Source organism: Tachyglossus aculeatus, chromosome 8 (assembly GCF_015852505.1).
Source record: "Tachyglossus aculeatus isolate mTacAcu1 chromosome 8, mTacAcu1.pri, whole genome shotgun sequence".
NCBI classification, from domain to species: domain Eukaryota; kingdom Metazoa; phylum Chordata; class Mammalia; order Monotremata; family Tachyglossidae; genus Tachyglossus; species Tachyglossus aculeatus.
The window spans coordinates 39,512,067-39,530,720 of NC_052073.1; the positions used below are offsets into that span (position 1 = coordinate 39,512,067).

General features: G+C 56.8%; 2 protein-coding genes across 2 annotated transcripts in view; one reads left to right on the top strand and one right to left on the bottom strand.

The window, feature by feature from the left end:
- Window positions 1-3,968, top strand: part of LOC119931440 (RNA-binding protein 12-like) — a 67,581-nt gene extending 63,613 nt beyond the window's left edge. The window contains 3 exon segments of the mRNA XM_038750083.1: window positions 2,651-2,784; window positions 3,070-3,306; window positions 3,395-3,968. Of these exon segments, the coding sequence (XP_038606011.1) occupies window positions 2,651-2,784; window positions 3,070-3,306; window positions 3,395-3,526 (503 nt within the window). The 3' untranslated portion in view covers window positions 3,527-3,968.
- Window positions 3,969-4,185: 217 nt separating this feature from the next.
- SPAG4 (sperm associated antigen 4) lies at window positions 4,186-14,049 on the bottom strand. Its single transcript, XM_038750084.1, has 14 exons — window positions 13,850-14,049; window positions 13,161-13,261; window positions 12,924-13,019; window positions 11,110-11,176; window positions 8,958-9,019; window positions 8,513-8,556; window positions 8,393-8,418; window positions 8,177-8,285; window positions 8,009-8,084; window positions 5,286-5,401; window positions 4,931-5,098; window positions 4,711-4,800; window positions 4,437-4,621; window positions 4,186-4,312 (listed from the first exon to the last, which is right to left on the bottom strand). Exons 1-14 carry the CDS (start codon window positions 13,966-13,968, stop codon window positions 4,186-4,188), a joined length of 1,386 nt encoding a protein of 461 aa, XP_038606012.1. The 5' UTR covers window positions 13,969-14,049.
- Between the last annotated feature and the right edge of the window lie 4,605 nt (window positions 14,050-18,654).

Here is an 18,654-nt window from a genome sequence, read left to right on the forward strand (position 1 = left end):
CATTTATTAAGCGCTTACGGTGTGCAAAGCACTGCTCCAAGCGCTGGGGAGGTTACAAGGTGATCAGGTTGTCCCACGGGGGCCTCCCAGTCTTCATCCTCATTTTACAGATGAGGGAACTGAGGCCCAGAGAAGTGAAGCGACTTGCCCAAAGTCACACAGCTGGCAATTGGCGGAGCCGGGTTTTGAACCCATAATAATAATGATGGCATTTATTAAGCGCTTACTGTGTGCAAAGCACTTCTCTAAGCGCTGGGGAGGTTACAAGGTGATCAGGCTGTCCCGCGGGGGGGGCTCACGGTTTTCATCCCCATTTTCCAGATGAGGGAACTGAGGCCCAGAGAAGTGAAGCGACTTGCCCACAGTCACACAGCTGGCCATTGGCGGAGCCGGGATTTGAACCCATAATAATAATGATGGCATTTATTAAGCGCTTACTGTGTGCAAAGCACTGCTGTAAGCGCTGGGGAGGTTACAAGGTGATCAGGCTGTTCCGCGGGGGGGGGGGGCTCACGGTTTTCATCCCCATTTTCCAGATGAGGGAACTGAGGCCCAGAGAAGTGAAGTGACTTGCCCAAAGTCACCTAGCTGACAATTGGCGGAGCCAGGATTTGAACCCATAATAATAATGATGGCATTTATTAAGCGCTTACTGTGTGCAAAGCACTGCTGTAAGCGCTGGGGAGGTTACGAGGTGATCAGGTTGTCCCACGGGGGGCTCCCAGTCTTCACCCCTGTTTTACAGATGAGGGAACTGAGGCCCAGAGAAGTGAAGCGACTTGCCCAAAGTCACACAGCTGACAATTGGCGGAGCCGGGATTTGAACCCATAATAATAATGATGGCATTTATTAAGCGCTTACTGTGTGCAAAGCACTGCTCTAAGCGCTGGGGAGGTTACAAGGTGATCAGGTTGTCCCACGGGGGGCTCCCAGTCTTCATCCCCATTTTCCAGATGAGGGAACTGAGGCCCAGAGAAGTGAAGCGACTTGCCCAAAGTCACACAGCTGGCAATTGGCGGAGCCGGGATTTGAACCCATAGTAATAATGATGGCATTTATTAAGCGCTTACTGTGTGCAAAGCACTGCTCTAAGCGCTGGGGAGGTTACAAGGTGATCAGGCTGTCCCGCGGGGGGGCTCACGGTTTTCATCCCCATTTTCCAGATGAGGGAACTGAGGCCCAGAGAAGTGAAGCGACTTGCCCGCAGTCACACAGCTGGCAATTGGCGGAGCCGGGATTTGAACCCATAATAATAATGATGGCATTTATTAAGCGCTTACTGTGTGCAAAGCACTGCTCTAAGCGCTGGGGAGGTTACAAGGTGATCATGTTGTCCCACGAGGGGCTCACAGGCTTCATCCCCATTTTACGGATGAGGGAACTGAGGCCCAGAGAAGTGAAGCGACTTGCCCAAAGTCACACAGCTGACAATTGGCGGAGCCGGGATTTGAACCCGTAATAATAATGATGGCATTTATTAAGCGCTTACTGTGTGCTAAGCACTGCTCTAAGCATTGGGGAGATTACAAGGTGATCAGGTTGTCCTGTGGAGGGCTCATGGTTTTCATCCCCATTTTCCAGATGAGGGAACTGAGGCCCAGAGAAGTGAAGCGACTTGCCCAAAGTCACACAGCTGGCAATTGGCGGAGCCAGGATTTGAACCCATAATAATAATGATGGCATTTATTAAGCGCTTACTGTGTGCAAAGCACTTCTCTAAGCGCTGGGGAGATTACAAGGTGATCAGGCTGTCCCGCGGGGCGCTCACGGTTTTCATCCCCATTTTCCAGATGAGGGAACTGAGGCCCAGAGAAGTGAAGTGACTTGTCCACAGTGACACAGCTGACAATTGGCGGAGCTGGGATTTGAACCCATAATAATAATGATGGCATTTATTAAGTGCTTACTGTGTGCAAAGCACTGCTGTAAGCACTGGGGAGGTTACGAGGTGATCAGATTGTCCCACGGGGGGCTCACAGGCTTCATCCCCATTTTCCAGATGAGGGAACTGCGGCCCAGAGAAGTGAAGTGACTTGCCCAAAGTCACACAGGTGGCCATTAGCGGAACCGGGATTTGAACCCATAATAATGATGGCATTTATTAAGCGCTTACTGTGTGCAAAGCACTGCTCTAAGCGCTGGGGAGGTTACAAGGTGATCAGGCTGTCCCGCGGGGGGTCACGGTTTTCATCCCCATTTTCCAGATGAGGGAACTGAGGCCCAGAGAAGTGAAGTGACTTGCCCAAAGTCACACAGCTGGCAATTGGCGGAGTCAGGATTTGAACCCATAATAATAATGATGGCATTTATTAAGCGCTTACTGTGTGCAAAGCACTGCTCCAAGCGCTGGGGAGGTTACAAGGTGATCAGGCTGTCCCGCGGGGGGCTCACGGTTTTCATCCCCATTTTCCAGATGAGGGAACTGAGGCCCAGAGAAGTGAAGTGACTTGCCCACAGTCACACAGCTGGCAGTTGGCGGAGCCGGGATTTGAAGCCACGACCTCGGACTCCAAAGCCCGGGCTCTTGCCGCTGAGCCACGCTGGTTCTCTGAATGGGGGTGACATCCAGGATAGGCCGGCCCCGCTACGGCCCAAGGGGGAGACCCCGTCTCTCAAGTAGCCTCTCCCCGGGCCTCCTCGCACCCGCAGGGATCCAGGGGATCGTGGACGCCTACCGCCTGGCCCTGCCCCAGCTCCGGCTCTACGGGCCCACCAACTTCGCCCCCATCATCGCCCACGTGGCGCGGTTCGCCGCCGAGGCCGCCCGGCAGGGGAAGGCCACGGTGAGGGCGGGATCCCAGGCGGGGAGGGAACCCGGCGGCGGGACGGGGCTCCGCGGACCATCATCATCATCATCATCAATCGTATTTATTGAGCGCTTACTATGTGCAGAGCACTGTCCTAAGCGCTTGGGAAGTCCAAGTTGGCAACATCTCGAGACAGTCCCTACCCAACAGCGGGCTCACGGTCTAAAAGGGGGAGACAGAGAACAAAACCAAACGTACTAACAAAATAAAATAAATAAAATCCCCGCCCCTGAACGCCCCCCGACCCCTCCCGCCGGGCAGCAATACTTCGTCCTGCTGCTGCTGACGGACGGCGCCGTGACGGACGAGGAGGCCACGCGGGCGGCCCTGGTCCGGGCCTCCCGCCTGCCCATGTCAGTCATCATCGTGGGCGTCGGCGGCGCCGACTTCGATGCCATGGAGCGGCTGGACGGCGACGGGGGGCTCCTGCGCTCCCGGGCCGGGGACAACGCCGCCCGCGACATCGTCCAGTTCGTGCCCTTCCGCCGCTTCCAGAACGTGAGTCTGGGCGCCCGGGGGGGCGGCGGGGCCGGAGGGCGAGGGGCCCGGGGAGCCGGAGGGCAAGGCTTGGTTCGGTCCATTGCAGGCTCCCCGCGAAGCCCTGGCCCAGGCCGTGCTGGCGGAGGTCCCGCAGCAGCTCGTGTCGTACTACAGGATGCAGGGCTGGGCCCCCTGCCAGCGCCCGGCGCCCGCCCCCGCCCCATCCCCTCAGCCGTGAGCCCACCCTAGACCCCGACGCCACGCACTTCGTTTACATTGTGCTCCTCCTTTGCCCCTGCCCGCTTGGCTCAGGCCCCGGGGGCGAGAAGGTACCCCCTGCCGCTCGCGGATGCCGTTCTGTATTTTTGTACTCACCATTTGCCCGCCTGCCCGCTTGGCTCAGGCCCCGGGGGCGAGAAGGTACCCCCTGCCGCTCGCGGATGCCGTTTTGTATTTTTGTACTCGCCATTTGCCCGCCTGCCCGCTTGGCTCAGGCCCCGGGGGTGAGAAGGTACCCCCTGCCACTCGCGGATGCCGTTTTGTATTTTTGTACTCGCCATTTGCCCGCCCGCCCGCGCCGCACTGAGGTAGGGAGGGAGGCCCGGTGCCCCTCCTGCAGTCGCACGTAGCCCACCCCCTTCCCGCTGTCCCACCCCCGTCAATAAAGATGCTCGGTTGTCCGAGACGGCCTCTTCAGTCCGGGGCAGAGGGGGTTGGCATTCTGGATGATCTGAGGACGCCCTGGAGGTGGGGAGGGGGGGTCCGACCTCCTGCCCGCCCCCAGGAGACCACCCCACGGGGACAGAGAGAGGGCTGGGAAGACCTCCGCCTCAACCCGGGGCGGCTGGACGGACGGACCGTGGTCCGGGTTTCCTCCGTCGGCGGCCAGAAGTGGGATTAGGGTGCCAAGGGCGTCCTGCGCGGAGCCAAGGAGGGAACAGGAGTAGGGATGGGCAGGGGCGCTCTACTCCGGGGAGGGAGGGCCTCGGTGCCCAGGATGGAGGGGTGAGCATGGGGGTCAACACTGAATGGAGGGAGGGGGAGAGGTGATTGGTGTTGTAAGGGCTGCTGGTGCGAGGTGCGGGCACAATAGCAGGTTTATTGAGGCCCCCTGTGGCCCGCAGCTCGCGGGCCGGCCGGGCTCTCACCCCTGCCCCGCCGCCTCCTGCTCGCCCACAGCCGGGCCCTCGGGGCCCGCTGCGGCGGCGTCGCCCTCGCCCTCCGCCACCCGCGTGCCGTGCGCCCGCACGCGGTACAGGCAGGTGAAGCGCGGGTGCCCCCAGTTGCTGAGGATCTGGACCTTCACCTTGGGGAAAGCCGCGGGAGGCTGGTTCTGGGGGCACAGAGAGGCGGCTGAGGGGCCGGCCCCCCCCACCCTCGGGCCACCCACGTGCCCGCTCCCAGCCCGACGCACCGGCGTACCTGCAAGTGGAAGGTCTGGAGCTCGGACTTCTCCACGTCGAAGGTGAACCTTCCCAGGAAAACCTCCTTGTGATCACCCGGGAGGAGCCCCTGGAGGGGAGGGCGGCGGGGGGAGACGGCAACGGCGCGAGAGGGTCACCTCCTCCGCGCCCTCGCCACCGCCGTGGGGGGTCCCCGGGGGGCCGCGGCCCTCCCTCCGCCCCCTCCGCCCCCCGCTCACGTAGACGACGAAGTCGCGGGGCGCGCTGGCCGTGCTGCCCCTGTGGGCCACGCTGGGCGGGGGGTGTTGCAGGGTGATGTCGCTCAGCTGGACCCGGCCCGGCAGGCGGATGACCACGTGGCCCCGGGCCCCCCGGAAGGCCCAGCAGTTCCCGGGAAACACGTCCGGCTGGAGGGAGAGGCGGGGTCGGCGGCCGCCTCCCGGAGGCCCTCCCTCCCGACCCCCGGTCCGGACGGGGCCGGGGGATGCGGCCCACGAGGGCTCGGCGGAGGTTGGGCACGACCGTGGGGGCGGGTGAGGCGGAGGGGGTCCGCCGGGCGCCCACCCTCCCGCCTCCGCCCGCCCGCCCACCCACCTCCAGGATGACGCTGGGTGACTTGGCGTAGTTCCAGAAGCTGAGGCGGTTCCAGAAATAGGTGGCCAAGCCGTCCTCGTAGTCCTGAGACGTCCTGTCCAGGTCAATGGAGGCGCCTGCGGAAGAGACGGGGCGGGGAGACTCTCCACGTCCGGGTCTCTGTCTGCCCCTCCATCTCTGAGCGTCTCTCCGGCCCGCTACCCTCAAGTCTTTGCCCCCTCGTCTCCGAACGTCTCTCCGGGCTCTTCCCGGAGGAGCAGCGGGGCTCAGTGGGAAGAGCCCGGGCTTTGGAGTCAGAGGTCATGGGTTCGGATCCCGGCCCCGCCAGTTGTCAGCGATTAGGGCGAGTCACTTCTCTGGGCCTCAGTTCCCTCTTCTGTAAAATGGGGATGAAGACCGGGAGCCCCCCCGTGGGACAACCTGATCACCTTGTATCCTCCCCAGTGCTTGGAACGGTGCTTGGCACATAAGCGTTTAATAAGAAGTAGTAGAAGTAGTAGTAGTAGGAGAAGAAGAAGAAGAAAAGAAGAAGAAGAAAAGAAGAGGAAAAGAGAAGAAAAGAAGAGGAAAAGAGGAAGAGAAGAAGAAAAGAGGAAGAGAAGAAGAAAAGAGGAAGAGAAGAAAAGAGGAAGAGAAGAAGAAAAGAGGAAGAGAAGAAGAAAAGAGGAAAAGAAGAAAAGAAGAAAAGAGGAAGAGAAGAAGACAAGAAGAGGAAAAGAGGAAGAGAAGAAGAAAAGAGGAAGAGAAGAAGACAAGAAGAGGAAAAGAGGAAGAGAAGAAGAAAAGAGGAAGAGAAGAAGACAAGAAGAGGAAGAGAAGAAGAAAAGAGGAAGAGAAGAAGAAAAGAGGAAAAGAGGAAGAGAAGAAAAGAGGAAGAGAAGAAGAAAAGAGGAAGAGAAGAAGAAAAGAAGAGGAAGAGAAGAAGAAAAGAGGAAGAGAAGAAGAAAAGAGGAAGAGAAGAAGAAAAGAAGAAAAGAGGAAGAGAAGAAGAAAAGAGGAAAAGAAGAAGAAAAGAAAAGAAAAGAAGAAAAGAGGAAAAGAAAAGAGAAGAAGAAAAGAGGAAAAGAAGAAGAAAGGAGGAGGAGGAGGAAGAAAGGAGGAGGACTATTATTATTATTATTATTATTATTATTATTATTATTATTATTATTATTATTATTCCCGCTGTCTCTCTGGCCATTTCTGACTTTCCATGTCTGTGTCTTCGTCCTCTACCTCTCCATATCCGTGTCTGTCTGCTCCTCCATCTCTGACCATCTCTGTCATTCATTCAATCGCGTTACTAAGCGCTTATTGTGTGCGCAGCACTGTACTAAACCCTTGGGAAAGCGAAACGCAACAATACACAGTGGCGTTCCCTGACCCCACTATGCCCACAGTCTAGAGCGGGGGCGGGGAGAGAGACATCAGTACAAATAAATGAAATTATAGATAGAAACATAAAGTGCTGGGCGGGGGGGTGGGGTAGAGTCTCTAACTCTGCCTCTCCCGCCTCTGAGCAATTGTCCTTTTCTCCAGACTGTATCTTTATAACAATAATAATAATAATAATAATAATGGTATTAAGCGCTTACTATGTGCCAACCACTATTCTAAGCGCTGGAGTAGATGCGAGGTAATCAGGTTGTCCCATGTGGGGCTCACAGTCTTAATCCCCATTTTCCAGATGAGGGAACTGAGGCCCAGAGAAGTGAAGCGACTTGCCCAAAGTCACCCAGCTGACAGTTGGCGGAGCAGGGATTTGAACCCATGACCTCCGACTCCAAAGCCCGGGCTCTTTCCGCTGAGCCACTCTGCTTCTCTTGATAGCCCTAGGTGGATCAGTTTCCCTGTGTGTCAGTTTATTAATAATAATGGTATCTGTTAAGCGCTATGTGCCAAGCACTGTTCTAAGCGCTGGGGTAATAATACTAATGATAGCATTTATTAAGCGCTTACTATGTGCAAGGCACTGCTCTAAGCACTGGGGAGGTTACAAGGTGATCAGGTGTCCCACGGGGGGCTCACAGTCTTCATCCCCATTTGACAGATGAGGTAACTGAGGCCCAGAGAAGTGAAGCGACTTGCCCAAAGTCACCCAGCTGACAGTTGGTGGAGCCGGGATTTGAACCCATGACCTCTGACTCCAAAGCTCGGGCTCTTTCCACTGAGGCACGCGTAGATATAGGGTAATCAGGTCGTCCCACGTGGGGCTCACAGCCTTAATCCCCGTTTTACAGATGAGGACACTGAGACACAGGGACGTGAAGTGACTTGTCCAAGGTCACACAGCAAATAAGTTTCTCCATGTGTGTCAGTCTGCTCGCTCCTGCTCTCTCCCCTCCCCGCCTTAATGTTGGTATTTGTTAAGCCGACTTGTACATGTTGCCGACTTGTACTTCCCGAGTGCTTAGTACAGTGCTCTGCACACAGTAAGCGCTCAATAAATACGATTAAGTGCTTACTCTGTGCCAAGCACTGTTCTAAGCGCTGGGGAGGTGACAAGGTGATCAGGTTGTCCCACTGGGGGCTCACACCATTTTAATCCCCATTTGCCAGATGAGGTTACTGAGGCCCAGAGAAGTGAAGCGACTCGCCCGAAGTCACACAGCTGATTTGAACCCATGACCTCTGACTCCAAAGCCCGGGCTCTTTCCACCGAGCCGCGCTGCCGCCCCTTCTCTTGACTCTGAAGTTTGTACGTCACAGTGTCTCCGTGGAAGTGGCTACGGGTGGGCCCTCACCCACGGAGCTGAGTGCGAAGTCCGGTTTCCTCACCACGTCTTCGTTCAGCTGCTGGAACACCAGTTTGGCCACTTGCTGGGGGGACAGGGCAGTTGCCCGGGGTAAGTTGGGGGTGCGGGGCCCTAGGGTGGCCGGTCGAGGCTGGGAGGGTCCGGTGTCCGGCTGACCTGCGTGTTGGCCGCCCGCAGGGTGGTGACCTCGCCGTGCAGCCGGGCCAGCTCGGCCCGGAGCAGCTTCAGCTGCTGCCCGTGGGAACGCACGTTGCGGTGGTATTCGCTGCCAGGCGGGGACGGGCACGGAAAATGGCGGGCTCAGCCGGTGGGGCCTGGCACATTTTCCCCCCTACCCACCTCCCCACTGACCAGTACCGCCTCCTCTTTCACCTCAGGCTCAGAAAGTCGTCCGACTCCTGGACAGGAGAGGAAAATGGGGACAACTGAGGCCTTGGCACCCCGGGCCGCCAGGATCACCGCCCCCAGGACCCGGATCCCGCGGACACTTACCTGGCCCGGCTTGGGGAGCCAGTCCAGGACCCCGCAATAGTTGGCTGAGGATGGAAACGGGTGAGGAAAGGGGGGCTGGAGGCCCGGGCACCCCAGCTGCACATCCAACCTGCCCTCTGCTGCGAAGGTGCCCATTTTCTCCTTGGAGCGCGGGGGCTCAGAGTGGGTAGGAATTTGGGAGAGGGGGGTCTGCCCATTATGTCTTTCTTTCCTGCCCCGCTCTGGGCTTCGGGGCAGGCCTCATCAGGGAGGTGAGGGGGGCACGGCTGGGGTCCAGGGCCCAGAAACTCAAGCCGAGTGGGCAGCGTCCAGGGACTGGGAAAGCAGGGCTGGGTGGGGGGAGAGGGGCAGGGCCGGGATGGTGGAACTTGGACTTCCCAAGCGCTTAGTACAGTGCTCTGCACACAGTAAACTTTCAATAAATACGATTGATTGATTGATTCACCTGCCAGGACGATGCCCAGGAGCGTGAAGACGGTGAGGCCGCAGCGTAGGGACTGCACTGCCCTGCAAGGGGCCGAGCCGGGGCACATACTGAGCGACCTCTGGCCTGTGGTGACACGGCCACCAGGGGGCGGTGTCGCGAAGGACACGCCCACCAGGGGCGGTGTCACGAAGGGAACGCCCACAAGGGGGCGGTGTCTGGCTCCGCCCACAAAGGGGGCGAATTCGGGCTGTCAGGCCCCGCCCACCAGGGGGTGGTGGTGTGCAGGCCCCGCCCACAAGGGGAAGGAGTCTGGCGAGCACCGGCCACGCCCACAAGGGGGCGTAGTCAAGGACCGTCCAGGGGCGGAGTCAGGAGAGCCCTGGGCACGCCCACAAGGGGGCGGAGTCTGGGCCACGCCCACAAGGGGGCGCGGTCAGGGCCCGTCCAGGGGGCGGGGTTAGGAGAGCTCGGGCCCCGCCCACAAGGGGGCGGAGCCAGTCCTCCCAGGGGCTGGGGGGTCAGGAGGCTCTGGCCTCGCCCACAAGGGGGCGGAGTCGAGCCCGTCCAGGGGGGTGATGTCGGGAGAGCCCGGGCCCGCCCACAAGGGGGCAGTCTTGAGCGCGCCGGACACGCCCACAAGTGGGCGGAGTCGGGAGAGCCAGGGCCCGTCCGCAAGGGAGAGGAGCCTGCATCACAGGCCACGCCCACAATGGGGCGGGGTCACGAGTGGTCCCACCCACAAGGGGGCGGGGCCCGGAGAGCGCCGACCAGAGGGGTGGAGTCGGGAGAGACCGGCCCCACCCACGAGGGGGCGGAGCCTGGAGCGCACCGGCCACAACCACAAGGGGGCGCAGTCAGGGCCCGTCCAGGGGGCGGGGTCAGGAGAGCCCGGGACCGCCCACAAGGGGGGGAGTGTCTTGAGCTCGCCGGACACGCCCACAGGGGGGCGCAGTCGGGGCCCGTCCAGGGGGCGGAGTCGGGAGGTCCCGGGCCCGCCCACAAGGGGGCGGGGCCTGTCTGATACAGACCACGCCCACAAGAGGGCGGGGCGGTGTGTGTCCGGGCCCGCCCACAAGGGGGTGGAGCCTGGACAGCGCCGACCAAAGGGGTGGAGTCGGGAACCCGGGGCCGCCCACAAGGGGGCGGGGTCGAGCCCGTCCAGGGGGGTGCTGTCGGGAGAGCTCGGTCCCGCCCACAAGTGGGCGGGGTCTTGAGCGCTCCGGACACGTCCACAAGGGGGCGCAGTCGGGGGCCCGCCCACAGGGGGCGGAGTCTGGAGATCGCCGTCCATGCCTCAAAGGGGGCGGAGTCGAGCGCGAGGAGTCGGGAGATCCCGGTCCCCGCCCACAAGGGGGCGGGGCGGAGTCAGGAACAGTTCAGGGGGCGGGGGTCAGGAGTGCCTGGCCCCGCCCACAAGGGGTGGAATAAAAGCCCGTCCAGGGGGCGGAGTCAGGAGTGTCCGGGCCCCGTCCACATGGGGGGCAGTGGAGCAAGCGCCGGCCACGCCCACAAGGGGGCGGAGTCACAAGGGACAGGGCCTGTCGACCGCCGGCCACGCCCCATAGGGGGCGGAGTCACAGCCCCAGGCACCGACCTCGGTAAGGAGCCAGGCGGGCGCATGCGCCCCGGGGGGGGGAGGAACCAGGCGGGCGCATGCGCCCCGGGGGGGGGGGGGGGAACCAGGCGGGCGCATGCGCCGCGTGGGGGGGAGGAACCAGGCGGGCGCATGCGCCCCGGGGGGGGGTCGGAGGAACCTGGCGGGCGCATGCGCCCCGGGGAGGAGCTGGGCGGGGGTGGGACCAGGCGGGGGACCAGGCGGGCGCATGCGCCCAGGGGAGGAGCCGGGCGGGCGCATGCGCCCCGGAGCAGGAGACGCGCCCCGACCCCCGCCGCCTCAGCGTGGGTCAGGCGGCGCGAGGCCCCCTGCAGGGGAGTCCGACCGGATCGTACCATCAGGGCGCGCGGGATGGGGGGGGGGGATGCGCCACAGGAACGGCGGTTGCGGGGGGTTTCCGGGACCCCAACCGGCCTCAGGTGGTCGCCGAGACCCCTTCATTCCCGGCTCCTCCCCGCACTGGGGAAAAAGCCCCCCGACCCCCGCAGGCGCGACCCCGGGGTGCTTTCCCCCTCCCTCCCCCCCCCGGGCCCCCGATGGTTCGTGCCCCCTCACCTGCTCAGCCGGACCAGGGCGCCGCCTAGCGCCCGCGGGAAACCGCTCGCCGCCCGCCTCAGGTGGCCTGACACGGGAGGGGGGCACAGAGATCAGCATCAGAATAATAATGGCATTTAATAATAATAATAATAATAATAATGGTGGCATTTGTTAAGTGCTTACTATGTGCAAAGCACTGTTCTAAGCGCTGGGGAGGTTACAAGGTGATCAGGTTGTCCCACGGGGGGCTCACAGGCTTCATCCCCATTTTACAGTTGAGGTAACTGAGGTAATGATAATAATAATGATAGTATTTGTTAAGCGCTTGCTATGTGCAAAGCGCCGTTCTAAGCGCAGGGGAGGTCACAAGGTGACCAGGTTGTCCCACGGGGGGCTCCCAGTCTTCATCCCCATTTGACAGACGAGGTCACTGAGGCCCCGAGGATAATAATAATAATGATGATGGTATTTGTTAAGCGCTTACTATGTGCAAAGCGCTGTTCTAAGCGCTGGGGAGGTTACAAGGTGATCAGGTTGTCCCACGCGGGGCTCACAGGCTTCATCCCCATTTGACAGGTGAGGGAACTGAGGCCCAGAGAATAATAATAATGATGATGATAGTATTTGTTAAGCGCTTGCTATGTGCTAAGCGCTGGGGAGGTTACAAGGTGACCAGGTTGTCCCACGGGGGGCTCACAGGCTTCACCCCCATTTTCCAGATGAGGGAACTGAGGCTTAGAGAGGTTAAATGACTTGCCCAAAGTGACACAGCAGATAATGGGCAGAGCCGGGATTTGAACCCATGACTTCTGACTCCCAAGCCCGGGCTCTTTCCCCTGGGCCACGCTAAGCGCTGTGTGCCAAGCGCTGTTCTAAGCGCTGGGGAGGTTCCAAGGTGATCAGGTTGTCCCATGAGGTGCTCACAGTCTTCATCCCCATTTGACAGACGAGGTCACTGAGGCCCAGAGAATAATAATAATAATGATGATAGTATTTGTTAAGCGCTTGCTATGTGCAAAGCACTGTTCTAAGCGCTGGGGAGGTTACAAAGTGATCAGGTTGTCTCATGGGGGACTCACAGGCTTCATCCCCATTTGACAGATGAGGGAACTGAGGCCCAGAGAGTAATAATAATGGTAGTATTTGTTAAGCGCTTACTATGTGCCAAGCACTGTTCTGGGCGCTGGGGAGGTTACAAGGTGATCAGGTTGTCCCACGGGGGGCTCCCAGTCTTAATCCCCATCTGACAGGTGAGGTAATTGAGGCCCAGAGAATAATTAAGGATAATAATGGTAGTATTTGTTAAGCGCTTGTTATGTGCCAAGCACTGTTCTAAGCGCTGGGGAGGTTACAAGGTGATCAGGTTGTCCCACGGGGGGCTCACAGTCTTCATCCCCGTTATACAGATGAGGGAACTGAGGCCCAGAGAATAATAATAATGGTAGTATTTGTTAAGCGCTTCCTATGGGCCAAGCACTGTTCTAAGCGCTGGGGAGGCTACACGGTGATCAGGTTGTCCCACACGGGGATCAAAATCTTAATCCCCGTTTTCCAGATGAGGTCACTGAGGCCCCGGAGAAGCGAAGTGACTTGCCCAAAGTCACACAGCTGACAGCTGGCGGAGCCGGGATTTGGGACCGTCGCTACGCGTTGCCAACTTGTGCTTCCCAAGCGCTTAGTACAGTGCCCTGCACACAGTGAGTGCTCAATAAATACGATTGAAGGAGTGAATGAATCGGAACCCATGACCTCCGACTCCAAAGCCGGGGCTATTTTCACTGAGCCACTGTTGTGAGGGATGGGGGAGGGCGAGGGGGAAGGGGGTCTCATACTTTTCAAGTTCTTGGGGGGCAGCGGGGCGCTGGGCCCGCCGGGGGCCCCGGGCGCGGCCTGCTCCGGGTTGCTGAGGAAACCGCGAGGGTCCGGGCCTGCAGGGGACCAGAGGGGTCGGAGGTCACCGCCCCGCCACGCCAACCCCCTCCCCGTATTGCCCGCGCACCCCCGACCCCCCGGGAAGATGCCCCCCCAGGAAGATGCCCCCCGGGGAGGGGCTTTGCGGGGGCCCTCACAGTGGCCGAGGGAGGAGCAGGCCTCGTCCGTGGGCCTGGGCTGGCCCGCGCCGGACAAGGAGTCCGAGTTGAGCTTCCAGGCCGCGGCGCCGGGCCGGCTCCTGTCCGGGCGGGAATCAATCAATCAATCAATCAATCGTATTTATTGAGCGCTTACTACGTGCAGAGCACTGTACTAAGCGCAGTTGGCAACACATAGAGACAGTCCCTACCCAACAGTGGGCTCACAGTCTAAAAGGGGGAGACAGAGAACGGAACCAAACGTACCAGCAAAATAAAATAAATAGGATAGAAATGTACAAGCAGAATAAATAAATAAATAGAGTAATAAATATGTACTAATAATATAATAATAATATGGGAAGAGGGTGGGCGGCCGTGGGCTGGAAGGCCTCCCCTCCCACGCCCTCGGCTTCGTCCGTCCCCCCGTTCCCACCCTGGCCGTCGCGCGTTCACACCTCCGTCGTCGCACGGTGGTCCCACCTCTCGCGCCCATCCCCGACCCCGCCGCTCGCCCCTCTCTAGGGTCAGCGGGGTGACCGGAAGGCCGGAGGGTCCCCGGTAGGATAAAGGGTTTGGGGCGTGGGGGGTCCCCGGGATTCACGCACGCACGCCTGCCCCCCGCTTTTCAGGGGGACGGGGTCTTGAGATGAGGCGGAAGGGGGTCCCGGGGGTCCCCGGCCCCTCACCTCTGGGATCCGCTGTCCACCGACGTGCCGCTCTCGGAGCTGTTGCTGTGGTCGCTGAAGAAAGCGGGGTTGGGTTTGTGGGAGGGGGCCGCCGAGCCGGGCCGGGGGCCCCGCCTCATCCTGGCTGGCGGGGATGGGGAGAAGCCCCCCGAGATTGAGCCCCCCGCACGCCTACGAACCCCCCGACCCTCGGGGACCCCAAGCCTCGATCCACCGCCAAGCTGGCTTGGCCCCAGTGGGTTGGGTCGCTCCCCGCCAGCCGGGCCTGATGTCATAGTGGGCGCCCTGCTGACCTCACAATAGGGGAGGGGGCCCAACTGGGGTCAGGGGGAGGCTTCTAGACGACTGTGAGCCCACTGTTGGGTAGCGACCGTCTCTATATGTTGCCAACTTGGACCTCCCAAGCGCTTAGTACAGTGCTGTGCACACAGCGCTCAATAAATACTGCGCAAGTCAGCTCTCTTCCTTCAAGGCCCTACTGAGAGCTCACCTCTCTGCCTCCCCCTTCTAGACTGTGAGCCCACTGTTGGGTAGGGACCGTCTCTATATGTTGCCAACTTGGACCTCCCAAGCGCTTAGTACAGTGCTCTGCACACAGCAAGCGCTCAATAAATAGCACCCAAGCTAGCTCTCTTCCTTCAAGGCCCTACTGAGAGCTCACCTCCTCCAGGAGGCCTTCCCCCACTTCCCCCTCCTCTTACCTCCTTCCCTTCCCCACAGCACCTGGATATATGTATATATGTTTGTGCAGATTTATTACTCTATTTTACTTGTACATATTTATCCTATTTGTTTTATTTTGTTAATATGTTTGGTTTTGTTCTCTGTCTTCCCCTTCTAGACTGTGAGCCCACTGTTAGGTAGGGACCGTCTCTATATGTTGCCAACTTGGACCTCCCAAGCGCTTAGTACAGTGCTCTGCACACAGCAAGCGCTCAATAAATAGCGCCCAAGCTAGCTCTCTTCCTTCAAGGCCCTACTGAGAGCTCACCTCCTCCAGGAGGCCTTCCCCCACCTCCCCCTCTCCATCCCCCCCACCTTACCTCCTTCCCTTCCCCACAGCCCCTGTATATATGTATATATGTTTGTACGGATTTATTACTCTATTTTACTTGTACGTATTTATTCTATTTATTTTATTTTGTTAATATGTTTTGTTTTGTTCTCTGTCTCCCCCTTCTAGACTGTGAGCCCACTGTTGGGTAGGGACCGTCTCTATATGTTGCCAACTTGGACCTCCCAAGCGCTTAGTACAGTGCTCTGCACACAGTAAGCGCTCAATAAATACGATTGAATGAATGAATGAAAGGGGAAGATTAGGGAACCAGGGGGCAAAGGTCACGGCTGGGAGTAGCCCATCCATCCATCCATGGATTGAGAGGATCTATTGAGCGCCCACCGGGTGCGGAGCACGGTAATAATAATAACAATGGGTAGGGACCATCTCTCTATGTTGCCAACTTGTACTTCCCAAGCGCTTAGTCCAGTGCTCTGCACACAGTAAGCGCTCAATAAATACGATTGAATGAATGAATGAATGAGTAATGGTATTTGTGAAGGCGTTAACTATGTGCCATGTATGTATGTACTATGTACTATGTTAACTAAGTACAAATTAACTTGTACTTCCCAAGCGCTTAGTATAGTGCTCTGCACACAGTAAGCGCTCAATAAATACAATTGAATGAATGCCAGGCACTGTACTAAGCGCTGGAGTGAGTACAAGCAGATATGCCACAGTTGATACACACGATCCCTGTGACCCCACAAGAGATTCATTTATTTATTTATTTTAAAAAATTATAAATAAATAAATATTTATAAATATTTATAAATAAAGAGATTTATTTATTTTAGGAGACCTTCCCAGACTGAGCCCCTTCGTTCCTCTTCCCCTCGTCCCCCTCTCCATCCCCCCATCTTACCTCCTTCCCTTCCCCACAGCACCTGTATATATGTTTGTACATATTTATTACTCTATTTATTTATTTTACTTGTACATATCTATTCTATTTATTTTATTTTGTTAGTATGTTTGGTTTTGTTCCCTGTCTCCCCCTTCTAGACTGTGAGCCCACTGTTGGGTAGGGACCATCTCTATATGTTGCCAACTTGTACTTCCCAAGCGCTTAGTCCAGTGCTCTGCACACAGTAAGTGCTCAATAAATACGATTGATTGATTGATTGATTGATTCAGCGGAGGAGACAGGTACTAGAGAAGCAGCGTGGTTCAGCGGCAAGAGCCCGGGCTTTGGAGTCGGAGATCACGGGTTCAAATCCCGGCTCTGCCAATTGTCAGCTGTGTGACTTTGGGCAAGTCACTTCACTTCTCTATGCCTCAGTTCCCTCATCTGTAAAATGGGGATAAAGACCGTGAGCCCCCCCGTGGGACAACCTGATCACCTTGTAACCTCAACAGTGCTTTGCACATAGTAAGCGCTTAATAAATGCCATCATTATTATTATTATTATCGGCTGGGTGACTTTGGGCAAGTCACTTCACTTCTCTGGGCCTCAGTGACCTCATCTGGAGAATGGGGATTAAAACTGTGAGCCCCACGTGGGACAACCTGATTACCCTGTATCTACCCTGGCGCTTAATAATAATGATGGCATTTATTAAGCACTTACTATGTGCAAAGCACTGTTCTAAGCGCTGGGGCGGTTGCAAGGTGATCAGGTTGTCCCACGTGGGGCTCACAGTCTTAATTCCCATTTCACAGATGAGGTCACTGAGGCACAGAGAAGTGAAGTGACTTGCCTTTTAGACTGTGAGCCCACTGCTGGGTAGGGACTGTCTCTATATGTTGCCAACTTGTACTTCCCAAGCGCTTAGTACAGTGCTCTGCACACAGTAAGCGCTCAATAAATACGATTGATTGATTGCCTAAAGTCACACAGTTGACAATTGGCGGAGCAGGGATTTGAACCCATGACCTCTGACTCCAAAGCCCGGGCTCTTTCCACTGAGCCATGCTGCTTCCCTGCTTAGCACCTAGTAAGCGCTTAACAAGTTAATGTTTGTTAATGATGATTATTAATGTTAATTAATGTTTGTTCATTTGTTAATGATGTGCATCTAGCTTTATTTCTATTTATTCTGATGACACCTGTCCACACGTTTTGTTTTTTTGCCCCCCTTCTCGACTGTGATCCCGCTGTTGGGTAGGGACCGCCTCTATATGTTGCCGACTTGGACTTTCCAAGCGCTTAGTACAGTGCTCTGCACACAGTAAGCGCTCAATAAATACGATTGAATGAATGAATGAACAAATACCATCATTATTATTATCCCAAAGTCAGTCAATCGATGGTATTTATTGAGGGCCTATTGTGCACAGGGGACTGTAATGATAATCAATCAATCAATCGTATTTATTGAGCGCTTACTGTGTGCAGAGCACTGTACTAAAGGCATGGGAGAGTACAATGCAAGAGTGATAGACGCGTTTCCTGCCCACCTGGCGTTTACAGGCTAGAGGAATTAAATACACTTTTCAAATATAAAATAAAACAGATGAGGAAGCAGCAGAGGCTAAGGCTGTAATAATCATGATGGCGTTTATTAAGCGCTTACTATGTGCCAAGCACTGTTCCAAGCGCCAGGGAAGCAACAAGGTGATCAGGTTGTCCCACGTGGGGCTCACCGCCTTAATCCCCATATTCCAGATGAGGGAACTGAGGCCCGGAGGAGTGCAGTGATTTGCCCAAAGTCACACAGCTGACAAGTGCACACAGTAAGCACTCAATAAATACGATTGATTGATTGATTATATGTTTGTACAGATTTATTACTCTATTATATTTGTACCTATTTATTCTATTTATTTTATTTGGTTAATATGTTTTGTTTTGTTGTCTGTCTCCCCCTTCTGTCATCATCAATCGTATTTATTGAGCGCTTACTATGTGCAGAGCACTGTACTAAGCGCTTCTAGACTGTGAGCCCGCTGTTGGGTAGGGACCGTCTCTCTATGTTGCCAACTTGGACTTCCCAAGCGCTTAGTACAGTGCTCTGCACCCAGGAAGCGCTCAATAAATACGATTGAACGAATAAGAGAGAAGCAGTGTGGCTCAGTGGAAAGAGCCCGGGCTTTGGAATCAGAGGTCATGGGTTCAAATCCCGGCTCCGCCAATCGTCAGCTGGTGACTTTGGGCAAGTCACTTCACTGCTGTGGGCCTCAGTTTCCTCGTCTGTAAAATGGGGATGAAGACTGTGAGCCCCCCGTGGGACAACCTGATCACCTTGTATCCCCCCAGCGCTTAGAACAGTGCTTTTCACATAGTAAGCGCTTAACCAATACCAACGTTATTATTATTATAGGTGGCGGAGCCGGGATTTGAACCCACGACCTCCGACTCCAAAGCCCGGGCGCTTTCCACTGAGCCGCGCTGCTGGGGCCTGGCTGCCCACCTGCTGGGAATTAGGGAATGTGGGAGGAGATTCTGGGAAAAGGGAGAGCCAAGGCAGGAAGGGCCTCAATCAAAATAACACATGTGGTTTTAGTTAAACGCTTCCTAGGTGCCAGGCTGTGTACTAAGCTCCCTGGTGGATTCAATCGAACCTGTCTCACGTGGGGGTGCCAACTTGTACTTCCCAAGCGCTTAGTCCAGTGCTCTGCACACAGTAAGCGCTCAATAAATACGATTGATTGATCGATTGATGGGGGTCACAGCCATAAACCCCGCTTTACATCTTCAATCGTATTTATTGAGCGCTTACTAGGTGCAGAGCACTGTACTAAGCGCTTGGGAAGTCCAAATTGGCAACATATAGAGACGGTCCTTAGCCAACAGTGGGCTCA